The sequence below is a fragment of the Myotis brandtii genome, unplaced genomic scaffold (genome assembly GCF_000412655.1).
Source record: "Myotis brandtii unplaced genomic scaffold, ASM41265v1 scaffold274, whole genome shotgun sequence".
In the NCBI taxonomy this organism is placed as follows: domain Eukaryota; kingdom Metazoa; phylum Chordata; class Mammalia; order Chiroptera; family Vespertilionidae; genus Myotis; species Myotis brandtii.
The window spans coordinates 1,587,042-1,599,317 of record NW_005360425.1 but is presented as its reverse complement, the minus strand read 5'-3'; the positions used below and the strand labels follow the sequence as shown (position 1 = coordinate 1,599,317).

General features: G+C 38.3%; 1 protein-coding gene across 1 annotated transcript in view; it reads left to right on the top strand.

The window, feature by feature from the left end:
* Positions 1–12,276, top strand: part of CLSPN (claspin) — a 27,916-nt gene that overhangs the window by 6,923 nt on the left and 8,717 nt on the right. The window contains exons 4-14 of the mRNA XM_005868676.2: positions 1,191–1,352; positions 1,963–2,040; positions 2,360–2,432; positions 3,339–3,447; positions 3,603–4,180; positions 7,049–7,240; positions 9,187–9,413; positions 10,338–10,516; positions 10,618–10,682; positions 11,211–11,410; positions 11,736–11,890. Of these exons, the coding sequence (XP_005868738.1) occupies positions 1,191–1,352; positions 1,963–2,040; positions 2,360–2,432; positions 3,339–3,447; positions 3,603–4,180; positions 7,049–7,240; positions 9,187–9,413; positions 10,338–10,516; positions 10,618–10,682; positions 11,211–11,410; positions 11,736–11,890 (2,018 nt within the window). The remainder of the gene's footprint in view (positions 1–1,190; positions 1,353–1,962; positions 2,041–2,359; positions 2,433–3,338; positions 3,448–3,602; positions 4,181–7,048; positions 7,241–9,186; positions 9,414–10,337; positions 10,517–10,617; positions 10,683–11,210; positions 11,411–11,735; positions 11,891–12,276) is intronic.

Here is a 12,276-nt window from a genome sequence, read left to right as displayed (position 1 = left end):
AAACAAGTATACAAGACGAGTGTGGATGGGAGAGTTGGAAGGGGTCGACCTCAGCGAACGTACCTCAATCAGATTGAGGACGTTTTTAGCAAAGGCCAGCTTAGGAGTACCCTAATTAAGTTAATAACAATGTACCTACCTATATAGTTTAAGTTTAAAAAATTTGGCTATCAAAAGAAATTTCAGTCGTTGTACAGTTGATATTTGGCTCTGTTGACTAATGAGTTTGCTGACCACTGCCCTAGCTAGTTTGGCTCAGTGGATAGAGCGTTGGCCTATGGACTGAAGGGTCCCGGGTTCGATTCCAGTCAAGGGCACATGCCTGGGTTGTGGGCTTGATCCCCAGTAGGGGGTGTGCAGGAGGCACACCTCCAACTGGGGATAAAAATATATTTAAAAGATATATAAAGATATTTTTTATTGATTTCAGAGAGAGGAAGGGAGAGGAAGAGAGAGATAGAAACATCAATGATGAGAGAGAATCATTGATTGCCTGCCTCCCGCACACCCCCCACCGAGGATCTAGCCTGCAACCCCAGTATGTACCCTGACTGGGAATCGAACCGTGACCCCCTGGTTCATGGGTCGATGCTCAACCACTGAGCCACACCGGCCAGGCACATTAGGTACCTTTTAAAGAACAATTTGCTATTCCTAATGCAGATTAACATTTTGGAAAGGGTTGTTTTTAGTTCTTGAGGTTTTTCTGCATTTAGAATACAGCTTTGAGTTGATTGTTTTTGCATTGTGAATAATGAGGTATGTGATTTAAAACTTGGTGTCATTTTCCATTTCATATGCATGAAGGACACTTCCAAATATATGGATTTCTGATCTCTGAAAGTTAATTTCAAAAAAGTATTTTTCATGTGTTTATCAGTCAGAAATCTTGCTTGCTAACTAGAAAACACCATCCTCAAGTTTTATAGACTAGTTGCTTAGTAAGTTTTTAATTGACTTTTCAAAAATATTTACTGTTTTGTAAGTTAGTTTTGGACAGTTTGCATAAAATCACAGCCTGGACTTCACGGGATGACTATGTGTTAGGAACCAGTGAGGGTGTTCTAGAACGCCATGTATTTGTCTGTTGGGGAAACATGGGCTTTTTCTGGCTTGATCCAGATTGCCTTGTGTTGTGAAATTGGATTTTGAAATGATTGGGTTTTGCTTTTTCTTTATGCATTATCCAGGAAGACGATGTAAAACAGCCATTTACTGATAGTGGCTGTCTTCTTGTGGATGAAGATCTTTTTGAAACTGGGTTGGAGGAGGAAAATAACTCTTCATTGGAAGACGAAGAATCGCTAGAATCCATAAGGGCAGCTGTGAAAAATAAAGTAAAAAAACACAAGGCAAGTAAAAGATTATTGCAGTAAGAGCTACCCTATTGCTTCTAAGTTTTGCGTTATTTTCTGACTTACTTTTGGAACCTTAATTTTTTTAAAGTGATAGACATGCTAACTTGTTGGGAAACTAGTAGTTTTGATTGCCTTCATAGAAATGTTGAGGGGAGGGCAAATAAGATACTTTATGTTGTGTAAGAGGCAGAGAAATGAGGGGGCAGAGATGTAAATTTCATAACTGTGTGGCCTCTAAGAAATGAACTAATAGGGTTTCAGGAAGGGTATAAAAGAGACGTATCAGTCAAAAGCATTGTTATCCTGAGTGATTGGGAGCATAATTGTTTTTCCTAAGGTTATCTCTAGGTGCCTGGGAGTCATTGTCTCTCCTTAGGGAAAGATGTAACACAGAGGTATAAGAAATGAGAGCCCAAACTCCATTTGAGACATCTAATTTGTTTTCTAGGCATTATAGTGTGCTATGTTTAAAATTTTCTATTTGATAATTATTGACATATTACTAATGTAGCATGATGTAATGTTGGAGCACAAAAGCAATCTTTGAGTAAGCTTATTTCAGTTTCATTTTTGTCCATATTATTTAACTTGTCATCTCTTTTAGAAAAAGCAACTATCTTTGGAGAGTGGCATTTCTTCATATGAAGAAGAAAGTGAGTTATCAAAAGGCACCATGAGGAAGGTGAGGTGGAGCCCCGTACTATATAGTTGTCATGTGGTCTCTTTCCCCAGGAGATTGTGAATTTCTCAGGGATAATATTTTATCATGTTTATCATATTTTCCTGGTACCCAAGATAATGCTTTGTACATAGGAGGGACACAAATATGGATTGAATTGAATTCTTTGTGACTTGCAAATGAATGAACTCCTTGGTTAATATTGTATTGAGCTTATTTGTGCTTACTATTACCTCTCCGTCCTCTTTTCTTGAAAAGAGCGAACTCTTTCTGAATGTCTATGTGTAGCATTAATGTACTCTCACTTTTTGTTTTCTTTAAGGAAAGGAAGGCAGCCAAGTTAAGTAAGGAAGCATTAAAAAAACTACACAGTGAGACTCAGCGCCTTATTCGAGGTAATCCAAATCAGTACAGTCAACTTTGAGGCAAATCACAATATTTCTTTGTAAGCTCAATTTAGATGGGGATTTTTGCTTGTTTTAACACTCCTCCTAATATGAATTGGGTTGTAATATCAAGTTTAGAATAGATCTTGGTGGATGGCTATTGTTCTGAAGCCCCTGGGACATTACTACAAACAGAAAATTTTCAGAACTATAGTCGCGGTAAAGAGGAAAGTCTTTTTTGTTTTTGTTCTTTTTTTTTAGAAGTTTTACGAGTTTATTTCAGTTCATTTGAGCCAAATTGATGACATGCTGGAAAGGAAGATCTTAAATGCTCCCGGGAGGTTTTTTGTTTTTCATGGTTTTCTATGGACCAGCTGCATCAGGATCCCTTTGGGAACTTTACAAATATGTAAATTCTTAGCCTCCACAGAAAGTCTGACTCAATAGGCTTGAAATGGGGTCCAAGAATCTGTATTTTTTAAGAACTTCCTGGACCAGTTTGATTTCACAACTAGGTTAAAAGCCACTGGTCTATCTCGGTGGGCGGGAGAGGGTGGTAGAGGGGAGATGGGAAGAGGTTAACCAAAGAACTTATATGCATATATGCATAACCAATGGACACAGACAATAGTGTGGTGAAGGCCTGGGGTGGGGCAGGGGTTAGGAAGAGGGAAGCTAAGGAAGGGGTTGTTGGAGGACATCTGTAATACTGTCAACAATAAAAAAAATAAAGAATTTTTTAAAAAGCCACTAGTCTTCAGGGATTTCTTTTGTACTTAGATCCTGTCTTTATTAAAGCCAGGATTGTTTTCTATTTCTGGTGATGGCTTTGGCTTACTGTTTAGTTAACTGAATATAAAGCGACATTTCAGAATATACAGTATATAGATTTACTTGTTTTGTTCCATTTTGTAGAGTCTGCACTTAATCTTCCGTATCATATGCCTGAGAATAAAACCATTCATGATTTCTACAAACGTAAACCCCGGCCCACTTGGCAGGGAAATGCCATGGCCCTACTAAAGTAAGAACCCTCTTTCCTGTGATTATAATTTTTCATAAATAGTTCAGATTCCTTATACCCTCCGTACCAATTTAACTGGTTCATTCTGTGCTAAATGATGAGAATGTTTCACATTTAGGATAATTTTCAACTCCAGCTTATTTCCCCTTCGCTAGGTCGTCTAAGTATCAGCCAAGCCATCACAAAGAAATCGCAGACACTGCCAACACAACTGAGATGAGCAGTGACCATCATAGCAAAGATCCTGAGCCAACAGCAGGTGCAGGATATGAAATGGAAGCTAATGCACTCCCTGCAGTTTCCAAGGAACTCCAGGTGACCACTGGACCAGATGAGTCTTGCAGTAAAGATCTGATGGTAAGTGAAGAGCCAGAAATTCCGGAGAAACAGGAGCAGAGGGATGCTAGACCTTCTCCTGGGGACAGCTCAGTGGCACAGCAGGAATCCAGCTTCCTTGGGAGCAAGGTCAATGACGGGTCTGAGACTGCAGGGCATGTGGCCCCTGAACCTGATGCCCTGGAGGGAGAAGGCCTGCAAAAAACAGAAGAAGCAGATGAGAAGGTGGAAGAACCCAGGCAGCAAACCAAATCAGCGGCAGTCGTGCCGCCTGAGAAAGTGAGGAGGTTCACACTGGATAGACTTAAGCAACTGGGAGTAGATGTTTTCGTTAAACCTCGGCTGGGTGCTGATGAAGATTCCTTTGTGGTACTTGAAGAACCTGAACCCAACAGAGGTAATCCTTTGAATTGTGGGGGGTCTCCCCAGAGTGATTTATTCGGGCAGCATTCAATTGCATGCCACTTTGGAGGACAGGGAACCCAGGAGAAGCCACAACCACACATGATCTTATCCTACAGATGTACAGGCATCCTGTTTTATTGTGCTTCACCTATTGCACTTCACAGATGTTGCATTTTTTTTACAAATTGAAGGCAGTATTGCACTTCACAGATGTTGCATTTTTTTTTACAAATTGAAGGCAGGTCCCTCCACCAGCAAAATGATTATGACTTGCTTTATTGTAATACTTGCTTTATTGTGGTCTGGAACTGAACCCGCAATATCTCTGAGGTATGCCTGTACCAGATAGGGTAGAATCCCATTTAGATAAATTTGGCAGTGTATCAGAATATTCTAAACCTTGTTTAAAATTGAAGCCTATTCATAGCTTAACATATAAAAGAGGTACATTGCTATTGTGTTCTGATATGACATTCATAAAAGCATTACTATTCAGTTTTTCACAAAGAAAAATATTTTGGTTCAGGAAATTGCAAAACTGAATTTCTTTTCTTCTTATTTTTTTTTTACTCTATTCAGCAAATATTAAACTATCCACTACATGTAAGATGCTATAGGGCATACCAAGGGAAATCTGACATTTATTCTACACTTAAGCTACTTACACTGTAGTAGGGAAGATAAGTATGCAGAAGAGAAAGTGGTGACATCTTTTAAAACATGTGTAACTGATTATGAAAAAAATTAAATAATGTGGAGAAAAGGGAAAAAAGGTTAAAATTTCTTTCTTTGCTGAAAGAAACTTTTAGATCGAAGTGCTTTGGGCCCTGGCTGGGTAACTCAGTTGGTTGGAGTGTCATCCAGCCAAGGTTTCGAGTTCATTTCTCAGGGCACATACCTAGCTAGGTTTGATCCCCAGTTGTGTATACAGGAAGCCAGCTCTCTCTCACATAGTGTTTTCTTCTCTCTCTAAAAATCAATAAAAACATATAATAATAACAATAAATTAAAAATAAAGTGCTTTTGGAATTCAGAAGAGGATAAGTTTTTTCTAATAGGTGGTTAAAGAAAGGCTTGAAGAATAGGTGGATGTAATTTCTTGTTCACTGCCTTCCCCTACTTTGAGTAGGGTCTTCTGGCTTGTTCCCTACTCTATACTCAGTGCTTCCACAGTGGATGACACATAGTAGGCATTCATATTTATTGAATGAATGAATGATCTTTCAAATAGAACTCAAGTATTATTCCCACTTTAGGTAAACTTCCTGACTCAGATAGAATTGGGTGTTGCCTCTGCATTAAAGCAGTATAGCATGACAATTAAGAGCTTAGGCTTTATAGCAAGACCAGAGTTTGCATCTTTAACCTTGAGTATGCTCTTTGGCCTCTCTAAGCCATCTTTTAAAAACAAAAATTGAAAAAATAGCACTCTGTTTCACAAGTCTACGGGGAGGATTTGTTAAAATCATGAATACAATTAGATAGCATAAAGAAGCACTCAAATAGTGGCTGCTACTTTTACTAGTGTTATTAGTGAAATTAATACATCAAGATTCACTAAACAGCTTATGGTTGGCAGGTACTATGTTATCCACAGAATTTGGTGTGTAAAATATGCTCAGTGAGTCTTTGTTAATTGAATAGATGGGCTTTGTGGAAGTGGAGAGGACATTTTTGGAAGAAACAGAAAGAATGGTACATATTGGGAGGTTCGTGTAAGTCAGTTTGACCAGAACAGAAGGTGGAGGGGGAAGAGTTGTATAACAGCCTAGCCGGTGTGGTTCAGTGGTTGAGGGTCAACCTATGAACCAGGATGTCACGGTGAAAGTTTTGTTCTGTTGGACAAGAAATTATCTAAACAGTTCCAGACTAAGAGATAGAGAACAAACATTTTTGGTATTTTTTAATCTTCACAGGAAGTTATTTTTTCCATTGATTTCTAGAGAGAGTGGAAGGGAGGGAGAGTGGAGAGGGAGAGAGAAACATCTATGTGAGAGATACATTGATTGGTTGCCTCCTGCACGGGCCCCTACTGGAGCTATGGAACCAGCAATAGAGGTACTTGCCCTTGACTGGGAATCGAACCTGAGACCCTTCAGTTCTCATGCTGACGCTCTAACCAATGAGAAAACTGGCCAGGGCGAAAACAAACATTTTTTGAGTACTTAGTATACTAGACACTGCTACATTTTGTTGCATGGAACCAGAAGTTACCTAAGCAGTCTTGGACTGAGAGACAGGAAAGGGAAGAAACTTAATTTTGAGTACCTACTGTGTAGATTCTTTATTAATTGTCTTATATACAAGTTGGGTGTGGTTCAGGGGCAGCCTTAAGGAGAATTTCCTTTCTGATTGTACTGACTAAGCTAGCATAACAGTTTCACCAAAAAACTTTTTCAGTCCTGCTGCTGAGTTACATCACTGACTGGATTGTCATTTTCTTTTTTCTGTTTTTTAATTGACCTTGCCCATATTTAGTAAGATTTCCAATAAATAGTGAAATGTTCCAAATAGGGAATTTTTTAAAAGGAGCCCTTGAATAATCAAGAATGATGGCATTTTTCCGATCAGTTTGTACTTTAAAAAAAAGAATTGCACATATTTAGAAACTTCATTTGCAAATTTCTACCTAAATGATTTTTAAGTATGTTGAAGAATTGCAGCAGTTCATTAGTTTGGGTTAAGTTATATGAATTCACAGAGGTGTTAGTAGCAAAGGAGTGTTTGGTGTTTCTGCGTGTGTGTTTTTTCTTACAACGTTAAGTTTCTTTAAAAACTTAGCTTATAATTCCTAACTGGAATCATAAAGGAAAGAGTTTGAGCATGGCAAACTGACATACTGGTTGACACTTGGGTTTAGAACTGGAGGCCTTGAAGCAGCGTTTCTGGAAGCATGCTAATCCAGCAGCCACACCCAGGGCTGCTCAGAAGGTAAATGTGAACATCGTCGTGAAAGAGGTGGGCACCGACGGTAAGGAAGAGCTAAAGGCCGATGTGGTACCTGTGACGTTGGCAGCTGAGAAGCTGGATGGAGTAAGCCACACAAAACCAGGTATTTGCGTTTACTACTTTTTTTTTCTTTGTGCTTTGTACTCTGACCAGTCTTTATGCCACTGAAGAAACGATAGTGAAAAGTTACAGGCCCTGGCCGAGTAGCTCTGTTGGTTCATTCCCATACTCCAAGGTTGTGGGTCCGATCCCCGGTTAGGGCACATACAAGAATCAGTCAAACAACAAATCGATATTTCTTATTATCTCTCTCTGTCTCTGTGTCTGTTGAAAATCAATAAATTAAAAAAAGTTATAGAATCTTTTTTCTTGGAGACTTTGGAGAGTGGACAGCAGTACCTCTAGCATGATTCATGTGTAGCATTGCCTAGAGGTGTGGGGTGGGTAAGATGTCTTATTTTAAAAAACTAAATTATCTATTGTAGAAAATGCATGAAAATAATAAACAAAACTTCTACAGTCCTCTGTGTATCTATCCTTTTAAACTCTCTTTACATGTTTGTTTTAAAAAAACAATGTGATAACACCATTCATTCTGCTTTGTAGTCCGCTTTTTTGTTTTCAGTGTGTTAGGAACAGGTCTGTTGTTCCCACTCCCACTTTGAAAATATGAGTAATAGAAAAAATTTAGCCCTAACTGGTTTGGCTCAGTGGATAGTGCGTCGGCCTGCGGACTGAAAGGTCCCCGGTTCGATTCCGGTCAAGGGCATGTACCTTGGCTGTGGGGACATCCCCAGTAGGAGGTGTGCAGGAGGCAGCTGATTGATGTTTCTCTCTCATCGATGTTTCTAACTCTCTATCCCTCTCCCTTCCTCTCTGTAAAACATCAAGAAAAAAAAAAGAAAAAAAAATTTAAAACACTGAGGAAAAGGTATAAATGAAAAATTAGTCTTCCCAAAGGCAACTGTTAACAATTTTTTGTTTGTTCTAGGAAAATTCATATGTATATACCATTGTGTGTGTGTGTGTGAGAGAGAGAGAGACAGAGAGACAGAGATTGACAGAAACTGAATATTCTGTGCCAGGCATTGCTCTAGGTGCTTTACAGAAAATAGCATTAGTATCCTTATTTTATATATGAGGAAATGGTATACAAAGCATTTACACAACCTCCTCAAGTGCTAGAACCAGCAGCCTAATCCAGACCCCCTAACCCCAGAGTTCAGATACATATTTTGTTGCTTTTGAGGTTTTTTTTTAACAGCTGCATAAAATTTCATTGTATGAGTATAAGATGATTTGTTTAACCATACTCTTATTAATGGACATATTGTTTGTTCCAGTTTTTGGTATTTCATATAATGTACTTCCTAGTATGAGATATATGTTGGTATATTTGGATGCAAAATTTCTTACAGTGAAAACAAATTTTAATGTATATCATTTCATTGTTTTTCAAAATAGTTGTCCCAATTTATACTCTGAATAATATAAAAGTTTCTGTTTCCTCCTGTTAATTCATATTATCAAACCTAAGTTTTGCTAAATATATAAAAAATGGTACCTCTTTATTTTGATTTGTAGCTCTTCAATTAGAAGTGAGGTTAAACATTATTTTTAACTTTTTTATTAACAATATATTCATTTTCTGTGAACTCCCAGTCCATATCCTATGCCCATTTTACTCTTGAATTGTTCTCTTTTTCTTCAAAATAGATCAATTTATCAATGTTTTCTTTCATGGCTTCTGAGCCAGAGACTATTGAAATCCCACTCCTCCTCCCTTTTTTTGCCTTTTTAATAATAAGTTTATAATCTTTGCATAGTATATTATCCCAGGGTGTAGAACATAATTCTGGAAGTTCTCTTTTACACTTGACTTCATAATAATCCCCATTTGTTAAAGTAACAAAAGCCTACCGTACTAAGATCTCTGCCCTTTTGGGATGTGACGAGAACACTTGGGGAGTTGCCTAAAACGCACACTTCCATTATTGTAGTGTGGAGTCAGTCATTATGTCTAACGCATGCCTTCATATTTCTGTTCAGGTGAAAAGCTTCAGGTGCTGAAAGCTAAACTGCAAGAAGCAATGAAACTCCGAAGGTTAGAGGAGCGCCAAAAGCGCCAGGCATTGTTTAAATTAGATAATGAAGATGGATTTGAAGAAGAGGAGGAGGAGGAAGAGGAGGAAGAAATGACGGATGAGTCTGAGGAAGATGGAGAAGGGGAGGAAGAGGAAAAGTTAGAGGAAGAGGAGGAAGAAGGCAGTCACGAGGTTTCTGGCAATTATATAATTTTGTTACTTGGTCATGATGAATAAGGAAAAGATAAGAGTCCGATTTGAATGAGTATAATAAGCATGTTCAATTGTATAAGAGATTTTAGGGGCAGACATGAATGCAGCTAGCTCATGTGTACCTCATTCTTAGTGCATTCAGTTTAGTTAGCACCATTGAATACCTATAGTTCACAGAGCCATGGTTTGTGTTAGTTTATATTATGTAACACAATGCTAGTATGAAATGACTTTGAGTGAATAAGGACTTTTGTCTTTGTTGTTTATTTAGATTTCTTTGTTCAGAATAAAAAGCAGTTTTAACCTTGGCCAAGTTGAAGCCTGGAATCAATTCTCAGGCAGGCCGAGACCTTCCTGTAATAATTGCATTCTTGGTTGAGGAGGGTATTTGTAGAAAGGTCTCTTACCCTTGTTCCATGGTTTTCTGCTGAGGGAACATAGGTGATGACACGATTTTTTTGTATTAGAAATATGAAAGGCTTCCTTGTTTGAACACTGGAGTCACTTGAAAGAGTTGGTTAACAGTTAGCCTGGGGAGAGAAAGAAGAAAGCAATGGCTGAACTGGGTAGCATGTCACAGTCTGTGACTGGTTTGAGGTCAGTAGTCGTCCTACAATCTCAGGCTAATCATTTAACCTCTCATTGCCTCAAATATTAATTCCAGTTTTCTTTCATAATTTTAAAGTAATTTTGGGAGGGTAAAAGGTAAAATAAGTATGAAAGAACTCTAAAAGTGTAAGGGAGAATTATATTCTTGATACTGGTGGGACCAGATTTCTTTCAGGTTTACCTTTTCAGATGTAAGATGTGACCAAGCAGTCATATTTCAGGCCAACAGTGTGTTTGCTTTAAACATTTTTTTGACATGTATTATTTTGTTTTGGGGTGGTGTGATTGATAAAGACGGCAGAATTCCTTCTCGGTAATGAAGAAGTAGAAACCAAAGATGAGAAAGAAATGGACAAAGAAAACAATGATGACAGTAGTGAAATTGGCAAGTCAGTTGGCCTTCCGTCTGTTCTTAAGCCTCTCTCATCAGATTCTACCGTTCTCCTATTTAAAGACAACTCTTCCAAGATGGAGTAAGTAATTCTCTCTAAGGAAAGATAAGATTCCCTTGGATTTGCCCCTCTAGTGAGAAGCAGAAACACATACTCAAACAGTTTACTTTCTTGTTTTGTAGTTACTTTCCTAGTGAAGAAAAATCAGAAACAGATGAAAACTCAAGCAAAAGGCCTAACAAACTGGGTAAGTAGTGACTCTTTCACAGAATTTGACTTCTGTTTGATCGTTCAGTTTTGATACTTAAGGACTATGATTCCATAAGGTTCCATTTTTTGAGCCCTAGTGGCATTTTCCCCTTCTTACATGTGGCAATGAAAGCAGTTTATGAATTAGATTTTTTTTTTTTTTGGTCTGGTTTTTTAAAACTTATATGCAGTTTCTTTATAGTTGACCATGGGCATCTAATAGGTCTGTAGTAAGTGTATGGATTGTGTGAACCATGAAACATTTCCATGTAGATCAGAGGGAGATGTGTAAGTGATTGGATAATGGAGAGAGTGATCATAGGCATTAGGTCGGGTGACAGATGGATCTTTCAGGTGTTACTTAGCTCAGAGTGATAAGCCTTGATTAACTTAATGATTTGGAACATATTATTTGAGAAACTTGCCTGTGAATGTTACTTGACAGTTTCATCCTCAATTCTTTTTCCTAAACAAACCCACTTTATTTCTGGAATCACACACCTAAAAGTGACTTCTCTTTCTTTAGATGAAGAGGATTCATGCTCATTGCTAACAAAAGAGAGCAGCCACAATAGCAGCTTTGAGTTGATTGGCTCCACAATTCCATCCTATCAGCCTTGCAACAGACAAACAGGCCTTGGGACTAGTTTTACCCCTTTAGCAGCAGGATTTAGGTCGCCTTCCCCGGGGCTGTTTCGAGCCAGTTTGGTCAGCTCAGCTTCTAAGGTAAGATGGTAATGGTTTTCCGATCTCCTCCCCCTTTTGCTTCCCGGGATGCTAAGTAAAATGTGTCCCAGCCAACCAACTCCTACCCCATTATGTATGTTCAGTTTAAAAATCCACCCTGTGTATTAAAAACAAGCTTCATCCAGTGTTCTTACTTTCTTGGAGATATTTTTCTTTATGCTTCTCTTGGCTATTCATTGTCCTCCTCAATTGCAGTTGCCTGAGAGTGAATTAAATATTGCAAATAGCAACTTCTGTTGTTGTCATGACAGTGAATGATATTTGTAAAATGTTATGTTTTTGTTTGGTTTTATTTTGGTGCCAGAGTTCAGAAAAGCTGTCTGAGCCTTCACTTCCCATAGAGGATTCCCAGGATCTATATAACGCCTCCCCAGAGCCTAAGACACTTTTCCTAGGAGCAGGAGATTTCCAGTTCTCTTTAGAAGATGACACGCAGAGCCAACTGTTGGATGCAGATGGGTTGGTAGTTTTATGTTTTTGTGGGTGGGAAGGTGCTGGGCACTGCTTAAATTTGTTTAAAAATAAAGTGAGCTTCTGTCACTCCATCTGTGCTTTCTCATCTGAGAAAGAGAAGATGTACAGACCATTAGTATTACATTCTGCAAGCTTGAACAAAGTCTCTCCAGAATGTGAAATGTAAATAGCCCTTGCTGGCATCCTTCAATCTCCGCCTCATTTGAAATGCATAGCTCTTGTTTTTTTTGTTTTTTTTTAAGAAAGCTACCCAAGGGCAAGATTTTTTTTATATAATATTTTTTAATAAACTTTTATTGATTTTTTACAGAGAGGAAGGGAGAGGGATAGAGAGTTAGAAACATCGATGAGAGAGAAACATCAATCAGCTG